The sequence below is a fragment of the Maylandia zebra genome, linkage group LG17, assembly GCF_041146795.1.
Source record: "Maylandia zebra isolate NMK-2024a linkage group LG17, Mzebra_GT3a, whole genome shotgun sequence".
NCBI lineage: Eukaryota > Metazoa > Chordata > Actinopteri > Cichliformes > Cichlidae > Maylandia > Maylandia zebra.
In genome coordinates, this window is record NC_135183.1 from 26,469,572 (window position 1) to 26,487,860 (window position 18,289).

At 39.1% G+C, this 18,289-nt stretch overlaps 1 protein-coding gene and 10 non-coding genes across 13 annotated transcripts; all 11 read left to right on the forward strand.

Annotated features, from left to right (window-relative positions):
• The first annotated feature begins 674 nt into the window (after window positions 1–674).
• Window positions 675–17,192, forward strand: ttll1 (tubulin tyrosine ligase-like family, member 1). 3 transcript variants are annotated; one of them, XM_076876183.1, is made up of 10 exons: window positions 675–1,564; window positions 1,705–1,828; window positions 2,903–3,111; window positions 3,198–3,378; window positions 3,643–3,780; window positions 3,943–4,051; window positions 5,707–5,850; window positions 7,169–7,255; window positions 8,077–8,240; window positions 10,946–12,202. In XM_076876183.1, the coding sequence occupies exons 2-10, from the start codon at window positions 1,716–1,718 to the stop codon at window positions 10,995–10,997; spliced, it is 1,197 nt and encodes a 398-aa protein (XP_076732298.1). In that variant the 5' UTR covers window positions 675–1,564; window positions 1,705–1,715; the 3' UTR covers window positions 10,998–12,202. The 3 variants fall into 3 exon arrangements, with proteins under 3 accessions (XP_076732298.1, XP_024661458.1, XP_004548396.1); XM_024805690.2 differs by lacking the exon at window positions 10,946–12,202 and adding an exon at window positions 8,492–8,626; XM_004548339.3 differs by lacking the exon at window positions 10,946–12,202 and adding an exon at window positions 15,801–17,192 and having other exon boundaries at window positions 676–1,564.
• On the forward strand, window positions 8,482–8,611 carry trnay-aua (transfer RNA tyrosine (anticodon AUA)). The gene is made up of 2 exons: window positions 8,482–8,518; window positions 8,577–8,611. It is a non-coding gene; the product is annotated as a tRNA-Tyr (tRNA).
• Window positions 9,067–9,196, forward strand: trnay-aua (transfer RNA tyrosine (anticodon AUA)). Its single transcript has 2 exons — window positions 9,067–9,103; window positions 9,162–9,196. It is a non-coding gene; the product is annotated as a tRNA-Tyr (tRNA).
• Window positions 9,661–9,790, forward strand: trnay-aua (transfer RNA tyrosine (anticodon AUA)). Its single transcript has 2 exons — window positions 9,661–9,697; window positions 9,756–9,790. It is a non-coding gene; the product is annotated as a tRNA-Tyr (tRNA).
• trnay-aua (transfer RNA tyrosine (anticodon AUA)) lies at window positions 10,453–10,582 on the forward strand. Its single transcript has 2 exons — window positions 10,453–10,489; window positions 10,548–10,582. It is a non-coding gene; the product is annotated as a tRNA-Tyr (tRNA).
• trnay-aua (transfer RNA tyrosine (anticodon AUA)) lies at window positions 10,936–11,065 on the forward strand. The gene is made up of 2 exons: window positions 10,936–10,972; window positions 11,031–11,065. It is a non-coding gene; the product is annotated as a tRNA-Tyr (tRNA).
• Window positions 11,728–11,857, forward strand: trnay-aua (transfer RNA tyrosine (anticodon AUA)). The gene is made up of 2 exons: window positions 11,728–11,764; window positions 11,823–11,857. It is a non-coding gene; the product is annotated as a tRNA-Tyr (tRNA).
• On the forward strand, window positions 12,720–12,849 carry trnay-aua (transfer RNA tyrosine (anticodon AUA)). The gene is made up of 2 exons: window positions 12,720–12,756; window positions 12,815–12,849. It is a non-coding gene; the product is annotated as a tRNA-Tyr (tRNA).
• trnay-aua (transfer RNA tyrosine (anticodon AUA)) lies at window positions 13,015–13,145 on the forward strand. Its single transcript has 2 exons — window positions 13,015–13,051; window positions 13,110–13,145. It is a non-coding gene; the product is annotated as a tRNA-Tyr (tRNA).
• Window positions 13,500–13,629, forward strand: trnay-aua (transfer RNA tyrosine (anticodon AUA)). The gene is made up of 2 exons: window positions 13,500–13,536; window positions 13,595–13,629. It is a non-coding gene; the product is annotated as a tRNA-Tyr (tRNA).
• On the forward strand, window positions 14,094–14,223 carry trnay-aua (transfer RNA tyrosine (anticodon AUA)). Its single transcript has 2 exons — window positions 14,094–14,130; window positions 14,189–14,223. It is a non-coding gene; the product is annotated as a tRNA-Tyr (tRNA).
• Window positions 17,193–18,289: the final 1,097 nt, after the last annotated feature.

Consider the following 18,289-nt stretch of genomic DNA (forward strand, 5'->3'; position numbering starts at 1 on the left):
ACTTCTAGGAAAGAGGACAAGGTGACGTTAGCGAGGTAGGACAGGTGAAGTTCAAGCAGACAAACACGAAGCCTAAACTGCATGACTGCACCAAGCCTGTCGTCCAGGCATCTGGAAATCCACATTCCAGCCATAATCCATTTTCTTTCGTTTTAAAACAAATTAAATTATTTTAATTAGTTATAAATTAATTTAATGCTATTGTTACACTAATTCTATCTACATTTGTGATGTTATTAGTCATACAGTTGAACACGTAGCATTTAAAAACGGGTATTGCTAAATGAATATGTGTTAAAGTATATCATCGTTAGGAGAGTATTTATATGTGAATAAAAAATTGTTCGTATTTGATTATTACAAATGAAACCTGTGTGAATTTCATGACGCAGATCAACTTCATATGGAATTTGAATTGGGTGTAATCAGTCAATATGCTTTGTATCAAAGCTTCAGGCTGCTGTGGTGTAATGTTGTTGGGGATGTTTTCTTGGCACGCTTTGGGGCCCTAACTGATTATCATTTAAAACCACAACCTACCTGTTTACTTTTGCTGACCATGTCCATCCCTTTATGACCGAAGTGTACCCATCTTCTCATGGTTGCTTCCAGCAGGATAATGCACCATGTCACCAAAACTAATAATAATAATAATCTCAAACTGACCTCCACAGTCACATGATTTCAAGCCGGTAGTGCACCTTTGGGTTATGCAACCGACACATCGTTAGGCAATGATGCTACTATATCAGGAAAGTTTCCAATACCTTACTGAATTTATGTCATAAAGAAGCTCTGAAATTGATAAGTGGCCAACTCTGTACTAGCAAAGTGTACCTAATGAAGTGGCTTTAGGGACATTGTTTTACAATGACCACGATGCGGTGCTTGTCTGTTAACTCGGACCTTATTATCTTGAATGAAGAAACAAACTAATGCTACTATTCACGAATACATACAAGGTAGTAAATAACTGATGTTTCATTTTTCTGGAAGGACGCGATGCATTGTTGCCACCCACAGTCCAACACTGACCTCTCCTGGTGCTTTCTTGTAGCACGCCACACAATGACATCACTGCGTCCTCGGTTGCTAGGTAATTCTTCCGGAACGACCAAGCCCGTAACGACGTCCTTTAGTGGTTTTGAGACCTTTCCTTCTTTAAACGTGTCGCTAAAATTTTTTTAACGTAGTTACTAATCTGTGTACATGCAATTACATTTACATAACAAAGACTTTTATTGTGAAGAGGAGTTTGACTGTGCTGGGCGTTTTCGTCTCTGTCCAGCTTCACGTCGCCGGGATAATTAAAAAGCAGCTTGTTGGCGATTAAAACAGCTAGCATGGAGGTAGCTTTCAGTCGCTAGCTGCTTCTGCTGATGGTGTGTTTCGCTGTGAGTTTAGCTCAGGGACAGTTTGTGGGTATTGCATCACTGACCGGATGATGTCCGCCCAGCCTCTGCGGCAGCATCAGCAGCCCGGGGAGGATTCAGCAGCTTGCTAACAGAGCCAGCCCGGCTAGCTCATGCTGATGACTGGCTGTTTTCCTGGCATTGACTTTCAGGTAGTTCACTGGTGCAAAATGCTTTAGTTTCTTGTAAAAGAATGACATTTTTCAAATATATGTCTATGCATTTGTCCTGTCTGTCTGTGGTGCTTTTCTATGTGTTTACCTGTTGTTGTTTTTTTTGTACTCCACCCTAGTGGGAGGCACCATGTCCGGTAAGGTTAAGTGGGTGACAGATATTGAGAAATCAGTGCTTATCAACAACTTTGAGAAAAGGGAATGGATTCAAGTTACAGAAAACGACGACTGGAATTTCTACTGGTAGGTTTTATATCTACAGCACACCTGCACCTGTCCAGCTTGGATAAATACATTCAATTGGCACATACACAGGCACATAAGTTCTTCCTGCTTATATGATGCAATTACAAGTAAAGGTCCTGCATTAAAAATCATACTTATAAAGTATTCATATGATTAATCTTGACCTCAATAGCGTGTTTAGATTTAAGCAAGGGCGTGCTTTAACTGGTTTACAACAGATATTGTTATGTAGGGTTAGGGTAGGGTTATGTAGGGTTAATAAAAAGTATAGTTATGGTAATCTTACAAATAAAGAGAATAAAATATAAGAAATAGCAGGGGGTCAGTAAGAAAAAAATCAGGAAAGGCTCTTTGATAACTGTCTGCTCCCAGAAGACATTTAAGAGGTGAGAGACCAGTTTTCTTCAGGGAGATCGTTCCAAAGGTTGGGAGGATTATTTGACATGTAGGCTCATGGGCTACTAAGAAGTCAGACGCATAACCAGACAAGAGGTCATAGTGTCACCCTGGACCTCCTCACCTGCATCAACTATTACCATATAATAAAGTTAATGGTGAGATTTTAAAATCTGCCCTCATATCTCCAGAGAGCCAGTGTAATGAGACTGGTACATGTGTCTCTGAGGTTAAAAGAAGAATCTGAAGGACTGTGAGATGATTAAGAGGATATGTAACTGTTTTTATAAAGCTGTCACAAAGAACTGGTATAAACCTGATCCTCTGAGTCTTAAAGGAAGGGAAATCTTTATGATGGAAAGGATGACGTTCTTGCTAAGGTCTGAAGGTCTAAAAGTGGAAGAAATGGATCATCTTTATGGGTGCTGAAGAAGATGTTGCCTTCTTATAAATTAGATGGTTATGGACACTTAGGACAGTATATGATTTGTTTAATTAAATAACATGGATCCTCAGCTATACAGTTCTTTTTGTAAGACTGAAAAACTGAAATTTAGGATCTAGGTTGGCAAATCAGATGCATATTTATCGTGAAAATATCAATTAATATATTTATTAGTGTGATACTCAATGTACCAAGTGTATTTTGAGCGGGTTATTTGTACCCACATGCAGGATGAGCATCCAGACCATCAGGAATGTGTTCAGCGTGGACACTGGTTACCGCCTGTCAGATGACCAGATGGTTAACCACTTCCCCAATCATTATGAGCTGACTAGGAAGGACCTGATGATCAAGAACATCAAACGCTATCGCAAGGAGCTGGAGAAAGAAAGCAGTCCGTTAGCGGAGAAAGACGAGAATGGAAAATACATTTATCTGGGTACATGACTTGCTCCTATTTTGCCTCACAAAACTCAAAGAGGCACGCTGTTTTCTTCAATGAAACTGCTTTTTCTCTTTGTGCAGATTTCGTCCCGGTGACGTTCATGCTTCCTGCTGATTATAACCTCTTTGTGGAGGAGTTTCGTAAGAATCCATCCAGCACCTGGATAATGAAGCCCTGCGGGAAGGCCCAGGGGAAAGGCATCTTCCTCATTAACAAGCTGTCCCAGATTAAAAAGTGGTCGAGAGACAGCCGCACCTCAACGTGAGTTATCGTGTGACCAGACAGAAGCAGCAAGAAATATTGTGAGAAATTAGCATATCTCTAAATTTCCCATTACAAAAAGCCTCTATATAACTGTTCCCCTCTTGTTTTGTCAGATAGTCTCATCTAAGGAAGCTACAAAAGTTCTTTCTGGATTTGAACACATGCTAAATCTGTTTTATAGACAATTTCTTTCCTGGTAAATCTAAAATTGTTTGGTCACAGGCTGTCGTGTGCTGATGCCTGGCTGTGTCTTTGCCCCAGGTTTGTAGCAGCATCTAGTGGCAAGGAAGCTTATGTCATCTCTCTGTACATTGACAACCCTCTGCTGATAGGGGGGAAGAAGTTTGACCTGCGTCTTTATGTCCTGGTGACCACATATCGACCCCTGAAATGCTACATGTAAGCCTGTGATACTGTTGATGGGTTTTTTGATCATGTCAAAAACATCAGTATATAGGAGATGTTAAGAGGATTTTTTCCTGTTTTGTTAGTGGTTATTCTCAAACGTGCACACAAAAAACTGTTGTTTAATGCTCTCTCTCTCTGGCGTTCGACTTTCAGGTACAAGCTGGGCTTCTGCCGGTTCTGCACAGTGAAGTACACACCCAGCACCAGCGAACTGGACAACATGTTTGTGCACCTCACTAACGTGGCCATCCAAAAACATGGGGTAGGTCTGGTGGGGTTCACAGGAAGTAGTATAAAGCTTTTGTGTTAGCAACAGGGGACTTTCTGTTTCTCCATCTCTTGCTAGATCCTCATTGACTTGTAAATGTTCACATTTTATCCAAATCCACAGTCACGGTTTATAACACAGGGTTTCTGTTTGAAAATGCAATGTTTCAACACTTTCAGGAAATGTCACTACTTGGAAAATTGGTAGCTTGCCCATTGTTGAGAATAGTCTGAATTCTGCACATATAGCACATCTATGCACCTGCCTCACCACATTACAGGCAGTCCCTAACATGGCACAGAGTCAGGCCACTTTTAGCTTTCTGGGAGCTGGAGCTCAAACAGTTACTGCTGTATCACATTCTGTTGGAGGGATTCAGCACAGGCCTCTTTAAACTCAGGAAACTCTTTAAGAAAAAGATGTGCAATTTCAGCAGGACATCTCAGTTTTTCTACAAGATAAGAAATGTTGCTGTAGTAAATGTCAGCACACTTCTTAGAGCCTAAATTGTAAGATATACATGTCAAAGTTTCAGAAAAAGTTCTGGTAGCTCACTGCTCATACTATCCTGTAATTATGAAACAATGTTAATGTTAATTCACAGAATTTTCTTTTCTTACTGTGGATCTATCATAAAAAACAGGACTTTCTATAGTGAAACAAGAACTTTTCTGTCATTTAATTGTTTATCTCAATTACTTTAGTGTAGAATAATTGACCATAAAAGACCATAAAACTAGGAAAAGCAGTAAAACTCATGAAAATAAAACAACATTTATGCCCTACTTCATATTTTCCAAAGCTGTCCAGTGGGCCGAATTGGAGTTTGTGGGAGCTGGTTCAGGCCCCCGGGCCTTATGTTTGACACCTCTGCTTTAAATAAACTTCCTGTTTACACAGAATAGTTGAAACTGTTCTCTTGCCAAAACTGAGTGAGAAAACCCAATGGAATCATCTAATCGAGAATGATTTAACATAACTTTATGAAATAGTCCCTGGTTACAGATATTTGTGACTCTTGTAATGTGGTAATTTGTAACTCAAGTTACCACAATCATCAAGATCAACCTTCACTTTCTGTATTTCTGTGTCCAACCTTTATGTCATAAACAGAGTTAATAGTTGAGTGACCATTAGCACTTGCAGCATAAACAGTGTCAGTTGTACACTTGTCGTAAATACTTTGCTTTGACTGATTCTCTGATTGACCAAGAACCTTGGTTAGTCCGGGTTTGTGACAGCAGCTTCCTGTTGCTGAGCAAGTTCCTGATACTCAAGATAAGAAACATTTTGCATAACTTAACGCAAAAACATAACACCCGTGACTTTTGTGCAGCTCCAGACTTTGTCTGCCCCTAGCCCTCAGTGGCACGATGGTTGTATTCTGACTTCTAATCCTGCCTCAGAAGGGTGGCTGGATTCTGACTCATAAGAAGAAGGGAAGAGGGAATGAGGCACCTACTAATAGTCTCTGATCTGTTAACATCTTTTACTGTGCTGAATAACTATATATTTATATGTATAACTTCTTATTTATTGAGACACTCACTGAGCATTTTCAAGTCTAAAAAGTGATATGTGCGTATTTTGTAAAATAAATTGATACAATCATGATTAATTTCTACTTAGACTCTTTACCTTTGATGCAGGATGACTACAACCATGTCCATGGAGGGAAGTGGACGGTCAGTAACCTCCGTTTGTACTTAGAGAGCACCAGAGGAAAGGAGGTGACAAACAGGTTGTTTGACCAGATCCACTGGATCGTGGTGCAGTCACTGAAGGCTGTAGCTGTAAGTTGATGTGATGTTAGTTGTTTGTTTTTTTTAATAATATATTAAGAAGGTGTGTTCCTAATCCATATGATGTTTCGCTCATAGGTGACTCTATTAGGTAAACCTTGATAAGGTCAGGTTGGGCCCCCTTTTGCCTTGAGAACTTCCTTAATTCTTTGTGGCATAGATTTGTCAAACTGTTGGAAACAGCTTGACAAATCTTGCTTCATATTGACATTCTAGCAACAAACTGTTCTTGCAGATCAAACCAACAACCATGCCATGTTCAAAGGCACTTGAACTGAGGGATGACTGTGATGACAGCGACTATATGTGCAGGCGGGGCCGTGCGCGTGTCATCACACGTCATCTGCCTTACAGGCGTGATTAAAGGTTTCTTCAGCCAGGACACGCGAGGGCGTGATGTCCCATTCTTATGTGTTGTACCGAGTGAATCGACTGAAAGGGAACTGTTCTTGCAGATCAAACCAACAACCATGCCATGTTCAAAGGCACTTCCTCATGCTAATGCTCAGTTTGGACTTCAGCAGGTCATCTTGACCCTGTGTTAATGCCTAAATGCATTGAGTTGCTGATTTGAGTTAACACAAAAATCCGAACAGCTGGACCTAATAAAATGGCCTGTGAATGTATTGGTACCTACCACCATATATTCTGCAGATCCTTTTTCAGTTTTCAGGCAACACCAGGAAGTTTAATGGGTTTTTTTTTTCTTATTACAGTTTTCACATGAAGTAACAGTTAATTGTGGAGAGTGCTGCTAAAGTAAACATATTGTCTGTGCATTTTTGCCAGTGTATATTATAAGATTATGATGCATATAAATTTAGTTCTTTAATTTCGCTCTGCAGTAACTTTTTGGCAACTTGGAGGGTTACAGTTCTCACGCAGCTTATCATCACCCTTAGATGTGGTTAGCTAACAGTTCCTAATTTAAACATCTGACAGAAGCTGTTTTCAAGCCACAGCGTTCACCCTGTGTAAAAGTTAATGTCTGATTTGTAACTGCTTAAGCTCAAACATTTTGAAACACACTGTTGCAAAGCCACCTGGTTGTGGTGATGGCTTTTTTGTTTTTAGAACAACTGCACAATCAGCCTAATGCACACTTCCTCTTTCTGCTAAGTGATTGGACTTGCTTCCTGTAAAGCCTCCATACCCGGGCCACTTTGTGTGCCTATAGTTATGACTGATTATTTTTTAACATCCTTCGTTGATGAATCGCTCAGTGCTGCATCAATAAGTTTCCACATAAAAGAATCACTCTTGAGAAGATCCCTCGTGCTAAATCACTCTCTGTTTTTCTGTCTCACAGCCTGTGATGAACAATGACAAGCACTGTTTCGAGTGTTACGGGTATGACATCATTATTGATGACAAGTTGAAGCCATGGCTTATTGAGGTAAGAAGTTTAAAAAAGGAATTAACAATTTAAAAAAGTGTTTTTCTTTACTTATTTTTCTTTCTTTTCTTTTTTTTTTGGCATATTTGAGTCCTTGATTACTTATCGGGGTTGCACAGTAACACCATGTTCCTTTCCTTAGATTGTCGAGTAAATTTGAATGCCCTTGAGGTATGCTTAGATGTGTATTCAAATGTGTGCTGAAGGTCTGCTTTTAACTCATGCAATGCTGCTGACAAGCACTGCTCAAAGGAGAGGGAACTGAGAATTGCCATGCAATACATTCTTTTGTTGTTACGGTATGAGACTTTCATATTTTGACAGCTGTACAATGTGTTGCTAGGTTTTGAGGCTAGGTCTGAGCTATTTCTGTTCACAGACACCATTCTGCTCTATTTTGGGCAAAAACAAGTTGGTTGAAGGGCATAAAGGCTCCTCAGTGAGCAACTTGTGCCACAAACCTACTCAAGACCACGCTCTGTTGTTCATTAATCTTGCAGCTTCCTCTGTTACGCTACGAGGAGCTAAAGTAGGTCTTTGTGTTGCTGCCTTTCACATTGATGATAGAGTAACTGCTCCATCTCGTTCTCTGCACTCATGTAAATCTTCCACAGTGTATCTAATGTTCTAATGTAGCAGCTACACTTCCTGATAAAAGCTTCTCTGTAAAGACAGGAAGAGATTAAAACAATCTGCTCCTACCTGTTTGGATCCCTGGGGTATTATTAAGCACTGCCTATTTGCTGCAAAAGCAGATCCATTTGCGCATGGTGCAACCCCCCCTTTAAATATAAATGTGGTTTTCTTGGTGTGATCCTCAGGTCAACGCCTCTCCCTCGTTGACATCCAGCACAGCCAATGACCGCATCCTTAAGTACAACCTCATCAATGACACCCTCAACATCGTAACACCCAATGGGGATATTCCAGACTGCCGCTGGAATCGGAGTCCGCCTAGAGAGGCCCTGGGCAACTATCAAATCCTGTGAGTGAACATGTCAATCATATTCAGGCCTTAAAGACCAAAATTGTATGAGAACTAATTTTATTTTTAAGCTCCACATTCACAAAGTGTATAGAAATGTGTCAAAGAAAGACAGCAGGGATGTAGACTAATGGCCACTGGGTATGGTTTGTCTGTACAGAATATCTGGCCTTCAAACTACTTTTTGTTCAGGCTATACAGATACAGATATCATCAGTCATGAAAGGATTGTTGCTGTCTTCCTTCGATAGCTCAGCTGGTAGAGCAGAGGACCATAACATGGATACAACGTCATATCCTTAGGTAGTGGATTGGGCTGACGGTGTATCTGTGGCTATCCTCAGTCGCTGGTTCAAGTCCAGCTTGAAGGGAGATGTGATTTAAATCCTCTTTTCCATAGAGGAGTGTCCATCTAAATTGGATTTTACTTTCTTACTTAGTTTTTAGCTCAAATCTGACTCAAACCAGAGGCTTTTAATAGTGTGTGGTGCTCAGTTTATTAACTCATTCACTGCCATTGACGTCTATAGCCGTCAATGGCAGTGAATGAGTCAATGGGTTTAACTCATTCACTGCCAGCCATTGGCAGTGAATGAGTTAATTACAGTCTGACCACTTCTAAATATAGGAAAATACCAGTATATGTACATATATATATGTAGAGAGAGAGAGAGATAAAACTATAGTGTAAATAAATAAATAAATAATTAAGTATCATCTTCTGAACTTGTAATAAAAGACTGACTTTTTTTCTAAGCCACCTGTTTGATAACCAGTGCTTTGTGGATAAAATAGGTCGTCCTAATGAACTCTGTGTGTGTGTCTTCCTTCGATAGCTCAGCTGGTAGAGCAGAGGACCATAACATGGATACAACGTCATATCCTTAGATAGTGGATTGGGTTGACGACGTATCCGTGGCTATCCTCAGTCGCTGGTTCAAGTCCAGCTTGAAGGGAGATGTTTGTGAAATCCTCTTTTCCATAGAGGAGTGTCCATCTACATTGGATTTTACTTTCTAAGTAACTTTGTTACTTCAGTTTTTAGCTCAAATCTGACTCAAACCAGAGGCTTTTAATAGTGTGTGGTGCTCAGTTTATTAACTCATTCACTGCCATTGACGTCTATAGCCGTCAATGGCAGTGAATGAGTCAATGGGTTTAACTCATTCACTGCCAATGGCTGGTAGTGAATGAGTTAATTACAGTCTGACCACTTCTAAATATAGGAAAATACCAGTATATGTACATATATATATGTAGAGAGAGAGAGAGATAAAACTATAGTGTAAATAAATAAATAATTAAGTATAATCTTCTGAACTTGTAATAAAAGACTGACTTTTTTTCTAAGCCACCTGTTTGATAACCAGTGCTTTGTGGATAAAATAGGTCGTCCTAATAAGAGCTGTGTGTGTGTCTTCCTTCGATAGCTCAGCTGGTAGAGCAGAGGACCATAACATGGATACAACGTCATATCCTTAGATAGTGGATTGGGTTGACGACGTATCCGTGGCTATCCTCAGTCGCTGGTTCAAGTCCAGCTTGAAGGGAGATGTGATTGAAATCCTCTTTTTCTCGGATGACTGATCAGTTCATTTATTGCCTAATAGAGCTCTTTTAACTGCTGCCCTTTTTTAGAGAATTGTTTTTGTCATATATTCGTGTAAAGATTTTGCTCTAGTGGAACTACTCCAGTGGGACACTGTGGACTAGCTCCCTTTGATAGCTCAGCTGATAGAGCAGAGGACCACAACACGGATGCAACGTCATATCCTTAGGTAGTGGATTGGGCTGACGTCGTATCCGTGGCTATCCTTAGTCGCTGGTTCAAGTCCAGCTTGAAGGGAGATGTTTGTGAAATCCTCTTTTCCATAGAGGAGTGTCCATCTACATTGGATTTTACTTTCTAAGTAACTTTGTTACTTCTGTTTTCAGCTCAAATCTGACTCAAACCAGAGGCTTTTAATAGTGTGTGGTGCTCAGCTTATTAATTACAGTCTGACCACTTCTAAATATAGGAAACTACCAGTATATGTACATATATATATGTAGAGAGAGAGAGAGATAAAACTATAGTGTAAATAAATAAATAATTAAGTATAATCTTCTGAACTTGTAATAAAAGACTGACTTTTTTTCTAAGCGACTTGTTTGATAACCAGTGCTTTGTGGATAAAATAGGTCGTCCTAATAAGAGCTGTGTGTGTGTCTTCCTTCGATAGCTCAGCTGGTAGAGCAGAGGACCATAACATGGATACAACGTCATATCCTTAGATAGTGGATTGGGTTGACGACGTATCCGTGGCTATCCTCAGTCGCTGGTTCAAGTCCAGCTTGAAGGGAGATGTTAGTGAAATCCACTTTTCGATAGAGGAGTGTCCATCTACATTGGATTTTACTTTCTTACTTAGTTTTTAGCTCAAATCTGACTCAAACCAGAGGCTTTTAATAGTGTGTGGTGCTCAGTTTAGTAATTAAAGTCAGACCACTTCTAAATATAGGAAAATACCAGTATATGTACATATATATATGTAGAGAGAGAGAGAGATAAAACTATAGTGTAAATAAATAAATAATTAAGTATAATCTTCTGAACTTGTAATAAAAGACTGACTTTTTTTCTAAGCGACTTGTTTGATAACCAGTGCTTTGTGGATAAAATAGGTCGTCCTAATAAGAGCTGTGTGTGTGTCTTCCTTCGATAGCTCAGCTGGTAGAGCAGAGGACCATAACATGGATACAACGTCATATCCTTAGATAGTGGATTGGGCTGACGTCGTATCCGTGGCTATCCTCAGTCGCTGGTTCAAGTCCAGCTTGAAGGGAGATGTGATTGAAATCCTCTTTTTCTCGGATGACTGATCAGTTCATTTATTCCCTAATAGAGCTCTTTTAACTGCTGCCCTTTTTTAGAGAATTGTTTTTGTCATATATTCGTGTAAAGATTTTGCTCTAGTGGAACTACTCCAGTGGGACACTGTGGACTAGCTCCCTTTGATAGCTCAGCTGATAGAGCAGAGGACCACAACACGGATGCAACGTCATATCCTTAGGTAGTGGATTGGGCTGACGTCGTATCCGTGGCTATCCTTAGTCGCTGGTTCAAGTCCAGCTTGAAGGGAGATGTTTGTGAAATCCTCTTTTCCATAGAGGAGTGTCCATCTACATTGGATTTTACTTTCTAAGTAACTTTGTTACTTCTGTTTTCAGCTCAAATCTGACTCAAACCAGAGGCTTTTAATAGTGTGTGGTGCTCAGCTTATTAATTACAGTCTGACCACTTCTAAATATAGGAAAATACCAGTATATGTACATATATATATGTAGAGAGAGAGAGAGATAAAACTATAGTGTAAATAAATAAACAATTAAGTATAATCTTCTGAACTTGTAATAAAAGACTGACTTTTTTTCTAAGCGACCTGTTTGATAACCAGTGCTTTGTGGATAAAATAGGTCGTCCTAATGAACTCTGTGTGTGTGTCTTCCTTCGATAGCTCAGCTGGTAGAGCAGAGGACCATAACATGGATACAACGTCATATCCTTAGATAGTGGATTGGACTGACGGCGTATCCGTGGCTATCCTCAGTCGCTGGTTCAAGTCCAGCTTGAAGGGAGATGTTTGTGAAATCCTCTTTTCCATAGAGGAGTGTCCATCTACATTGGATTTTACTTTCTAAGTAACTTTGTTACTTCAGTTTTTAGCTCAAATCTGACTCAAACCAGAGGCTTTTAATAGTGTGTGGTGCTCAGCTTATTAATTACAGTCTGACCACTTCTAAATATAGGAAAATACCAGTATATGTACATATATATATGTAGAGAGAGAGAGAGATAAAACTATAGTGTAAATAAATAAATAATTAAGTATAATCTTCTGAACTTGTAATAAAAGACTGACTTTTTTTCTAAGCCACCTGTTTGATAACCAGTGCTTTGTGGATAAAATAGGTCGTCCTAATAAGAGATGTGTGTGTGTCTTCCTTCGATAGTTCTGCTGGTAGAGCAGAGGACCACAACATGGATACAACGTCATATCCTTAGGTAGTGAATTGGGCTGACGTCGTATCCGTGGCTATCCTTAGTCGCTGGTTCAAGTCCAGCTTGAAGGGAGATGTTAGTGAAATCCTCTTTTCCATAGAGGAGTGTCCATCTAAATTGGATTTTACTTTCTAAGTAACTTTGTTACTTCAGTTTTTAGCTCAAATCTGACTCAAACCAGAGGCTTTTAATAGTGTGTGGTGCTCAGTTTAGTAATTAAAGTCAGACCACTTCTAAATATAGGAAAATACCAGTATATGTACATATATATATGTAGAGAGAGAGAGAGATAAAACTATAGTGTAAATAAATAAATAATTAAGTATAATCTTCTGAACTTGTAATAAAAGACTGACTTTTTTTCTAAGCGACCTGTTTGATAACCAGTGCTTTGTGGATAAAATAGGTCGTCCTAATGAACTCTGTGTGTGTGTCTTCCTTCGATAGCTCAGCTGGTAGAGCAGAGGACCATAACATGGATACAACGTCATATCCTTAGATAGTGGATTGGGCTGACGTCGTATCCGTGGCTATCCTCAGTCGCTGGTTCAAGTCCAGCTTGAAGGGAGATGTTAGTGAAATCCTCTTTTTCTCGGATGACTGATCAGTTCATTTACTGCCTAATAGAGCTCTTTTAACTGCTGCCCTTTTTAGAGAATAGTTTTTGTCATATATTCGTGTAAAGATTTTGCTCTAGTGGAACTACTCCAGTGGGACACTGTGGACTAGCTCCCTTTGATAGCTCAGCTGGTAGAGCAAAGGACCATAACATGGATACAACGTCATATCCTTAGGTAGTGGATTGGGCTGACGGTGTATCCGTGGCTATCCTTAGTCGCTGGTTCAAGTCCAGCTTGAAAGGAGATGTTAGTGAAATCCTCTTTTCCATAGAGGAGTGTCCATCTAAATTGGATTTTACTTTCTTACTTAGTTTTTAGCTCAAATCTGACTCAAACCAGAGGCTTTTAATAGTGTGTGGTGCTCAGTTTAGTAATTAAAGTCAGACCACTTCTAAATATAGGAAAATACCAGTATATGTACATATATATATGTAGAGAGAGAGATAGAGATAAAACTATAGTGTAAATAAATAAACAATTAAGTATCATCTTCTGAACTTGTAATAAAAGACTGACTTTTTTTCTAAGCCACCTGTTTGATAACCAGTGCTTTGTGGATAAAATAGGTCGTCCTAATGAACTCTGTGTGTGTGTCTTCCTTCGATAGCTCAGCTGGTAGAGCAGAGGACCATAACATGGATACAACGTCATATCCTTAGATAGTGGATTGGACTGACGGCGTATCCGTGGCTATCCTCAGTCGCTGGTTCAAGTCCAGCTTGAAGGGAGATGTTTGTGAAATCCTCTTTTCCATAGAGGAGTGTCCATCTACATTGGATTTTACTTTCTAAGTAACTTTGTTACTTCTGTTTTCAGCTCAAATCTGACTCAAACCAGAGGCTTTTAATAGTGTGTGGTGCTCAGTTTATTAACTCATTCACTGCCATTGACGTCTATAGCCGTCAATGGCAGTGAATGAGTCAATGGGTTTAACTCATTCACTGCCAATGGCTGGCAGTGAATGAGTTAATTACAGTCTGACCACTTCTAAATATAGGAAAATACCAGTATATGTACATATATATATGTAGAGAGAGAGAGAGATAAAACTATAGTGTAAATAAATAAATAATTAAGTATAATCTTCTGAACTTGTAAAAAAAGACTGACTTTTTTTCTAAGCCACCTGTTTGATAACCAGTGCTTTGTGGATAAAATAGGTCGTCCTAATAAGAGCTGTGTGTGTGTCTTCCTTCGATAGCTCAGCTGGTAGAGCAGAGGACCATAACATGGATACAACGTCATATCCTTAGATAGTGGATTGGGTTGACGACGTATCCGTGGCTATCCTCAGTCGCTGGTTCAAGTCCAGCTTGAAGGGACATGTGATTGAAATCCTCTTTTCCATAGAGGAGTGTCCATCTCTTTTTCTCGGATGACTGATCAGTTCATTTACTGCCTAATAGAGCTCTTTTAACTGCTGCCCTTTTTAGAGAATTGTGCTTGTCATATATTCGTGTAAAGATTTTGCTCTAGTGGAACTCCTCCAGTGGGACACTGTGGACTGGCTTCCTTCGATAGCTCTCTTGTTAGAGCGCTGGACTAACATGGGAAGCTTTAGGTCACTGGTTTAAACCTGCATCAAAGGAGGCTGTTGATTTAACTAATGGATATCTAGATAGATGTTTACATGAATGTTAACTCCATATTTCACTCTTTGGTATTAAATATTTATTTAACAGAATGTATTTGCACACCTTGAATCCCATTACATAAGCAGAACTCCACTGGAATATCTGTTTGGTACTGCTTAACTAGTCAACATACCGTATGCAGCATTGAGCCCATAGCTTATACTCATTAACTACTTGTTATGTGTAGTTAATACATATAATTAACACACATATTAACACATGATTTTGTAGTCAATCATGAATGTTGGTGACTTTTGATGGACCAGTGTTTGTGAATAAAATAGGTCGTCCTAATGAGCTATGTGTGTGTGGCTTGCTTCAATAGCTCAGTTGGTAGACCAGAGGACCATAACATGGTTATTAAGTCATAATCTTAGGTAGTAGATTATGCTGGCGTTGTATCCTTAGTTGCTGGTTCAAATCCAGCTCGAAGGAAAATGTTAGCAAAGCCGTGAAATTTTCTTTTCAGTTCCACTACTGTGATTTTTAGCTACTGAACTTTTTGCTGAATCGTGCTTATCATATAATCATGTTAAGATGTTGTTTTAGTGCGACTACTTCAGTGGGGCATTGCACAGGGTTTGCCTTCGTTAGCTCAGTTGGTATTATGCAGGACTGTAGTGGGTTACTTGTAAATTTTTACGCAACTGGTTAAAGTCTTGCTTGAAGGAACCCTTTTTGTTATTATTAACTAGTCAAGACACGGTTTACTGCAATAAGCCTATACTACTACTCCTGACACACCACAACATCAAGCCCACTCAAAATAATTTCTTCCCATGAATTCCTGTGAACCAGTGGAAAATACCAGCTTTATGTCTTTATATGTCTGAATTTCTTCCATTTTTTTCATTACAAATTTCACAAGAGCATTTTAGAAGTGGAGGTTTACTCCGTATAAGGTCTTTTATTTTGAAAGCTGAGCAGCTTCTTTATTCTGTTCCTGTGTCTGACTTTCTGCCCTCTTCTTCTGCTCTGCAGTTATCTGTAAAAAACAAAACAAAACCAAAAAACAGTATCAGTGTCTGGGCTTGTCAAACATAATAAGACCAAATAAACCAAACTTAAGAAGGTAATTATGCCAGTTTTGAACCTATGGAATTTATTAAACACTCACTACAATCCTCTGCTCTTCCAGCTGAGCCATCAGAGTGATGCTGCATAGAGTTTCAAATACAGCTGTTGTGCACAATACGGGGGTGTTGTTTCAGGAAATCCCTTTGCTTACACATTCACTGAACATCCACTGTTTCTGTGTCATCAGGTATGACGAAGAGCAGGCGCAGAGCGAGAATGCTGAGCGTGACCTGCGGAGCCGTTCCGGTCAGTCACTTGGGTCAAAGGGCACCAAGGGGAGTGCAGGCGTTCGCCCTACTGCCGCCACCTGGAAGTGAAGCGATAATTTTTCCCTAAAATTTACTTCCTGTACAACACTCCAGGGACCTTCTGTGGTGAACCACTTGGACTTCTTTTTTTTTTAGCACATTGGACAGATGCTCCCTCCGTCCAGATTTCACTGACTGTGGCACAGGGAGCAATGGCACTGCTGCTCAGTGGAGAAAAATCAGCTATGTGCTCACATTGAGAAGGTTGAAAAGCTTGTGTTTGTCACTGTTTATATGAATGTAAAACAAAATAAGTGGAACTGACAGTGCTCTGACAGGTTTAAGGTCAAATCAAGTAGGTCAAATATCACATACAGCAGCGGTTTCCACAATTAAGACAAGTGCTGATGAAATCTTCGGAGATGGACATGAAGGATTACTATGCATGACATTGGATTGCTGACACTTTAACTTGACCTTCCACACCGGTGCTAATGAGAACATACACTGTATGGTAATGAAGTGGTATAAAGTTATCAAATAGAAGTGATTTAAAGATTTAATTTATTAAAAGGCAGTCGATAGGCAGAATTAGCAGTACTAAATGTTAACAGACTTTATTAATTTTTTGTACGTTCATTATCAGTATGTTTTGCGGGGTTTTGATGATTGTATTCCTCTTGCACTTTATTTCTTTACATGTGCTTTAAAAAGTATGTCTCATTTCGAGTCTGACCCGTTGTCACATCTGCTGAAAATTTAAATGCTAATTATATGTGTTGGGATGTTTTCTTATTGCCTGCTCATTTCCTTCAACTACTAAAAAACTGAAACACTGATGAAGAGTTATCGTCCATCTTTCTGATAACTGGATTTGGGGCTAAATGATATTGGCGACAAGCTGAGAAATAAATCTTGGTCTTTTAAAATAAAGTTACAAAACTCCCTCTTACCTTACTGATTCTGTTTTGGGCTGCTGCTAACATTTTTTCTGTAATTTTTTACTTTTTCCATGAATTCACTAATGACTTTGCCTGTGAAATGATATAAGATGTATTAAAATGAATTACAGAAGGTGTAACTTGAAAAGGTTTTCAAAAGTTCTGCATTTATTACTACTTCCACTTCTAATTCAAGTCAACAATCAGGAGTATTATCCATGATCATTTTCTCCAAATAGCAACGAAAAGACAGTGAAAGGGTTTAGAGAATAGTGTCTGCCATCAAATTGTGATTAAACAAGGTTGAAACAGTATGATTCAGCTCTGTCCTGACACAGTGTCCTTTGTGCTGTTTTCTGTGTAATTAAATGCTGCTTTTCTTTAGTTGCATTATTTGTGCGGAGTCATGATTTGAAATAACAAGCTGTGTAAAAAAGTACACCTTTCTTTACTTTACTAAATTCATTCTGTTTAAATAAAAAGCTGTCAGGTTACTGTTAGGGGGAGGGTTGTAGTCTTTGTTGAAAATAAATGTGTAATCTAGAGAATAATCAGAGGTCAAGTCTTCAAAAAGCCTAAGACCTATATGTTCTTGCTGTTGCCACAGCAGCAAAGCAGGTCTCTGCATGGTACTGTTTTTTGGTTATCAGCAGGTTGTCAAGTGGTGTAAGCTGTACATGCTGTGGCCTGTGATTTCTGACTGAAGTCCCCAAAGTAAACACTCTGTTTTTACGAACCAAATTTAAATTTAGAAACCAAATTTACTGGAAGGTTAGGTTCCCACGGCTGCTTGTCTTTAACCCCTTTACAAACTTTTGTGAACAATACATGAACAGAAACTCCTTTAAATGTTTTTTGCTTTTATATTTCAATAAAATATCGTACTGTTGATGCGCTGATAAACAGTTATGGTTGCAATTTGTCAATTTGTGTGTATTGACCCTTCAACAATAAGAGCAGTCAGTTTATTTGCATGTCATATGTCATCTGCTGGTGTGAAAGAAATCTATTGTTCATTGGAAAGTGACCATTGCACATCTCTGTTAATCATATCTTAGCTCAAGTTACAGAATTAGTCAATGGGCTTTACATGTGTTATTTTGGTGGAAGCACAAGGCGGTTATAACTTCCTATTTCTGAAAAGCCATCTGTGGTTGTTTATTTTTTTTAATCATCTTTCATTGATAATATTTTCTCACGGATTCATTATCTGAATAAATATTTGTAAGAGGATGAAAAAAACATGCCTCCTCCGATTCCACAGTGTACTTTCTGATTTTCAGAGGAGAATTTGTGTCATTCTGTTGCTGATTCATTTTAATAAAAAAAAAAAAACATGGATATCGTCAGCAGCGATACATAGGAACAGAGGCCAGCAGCACCCAGTTCTCATATCTGGTGAGATTTAATTAGAGTCCCCCCCCAAAATTACCCCAAACAGCAGTAGATGTGCTATATTGTTGGCTCTTTGTACCTCCGTATCTATT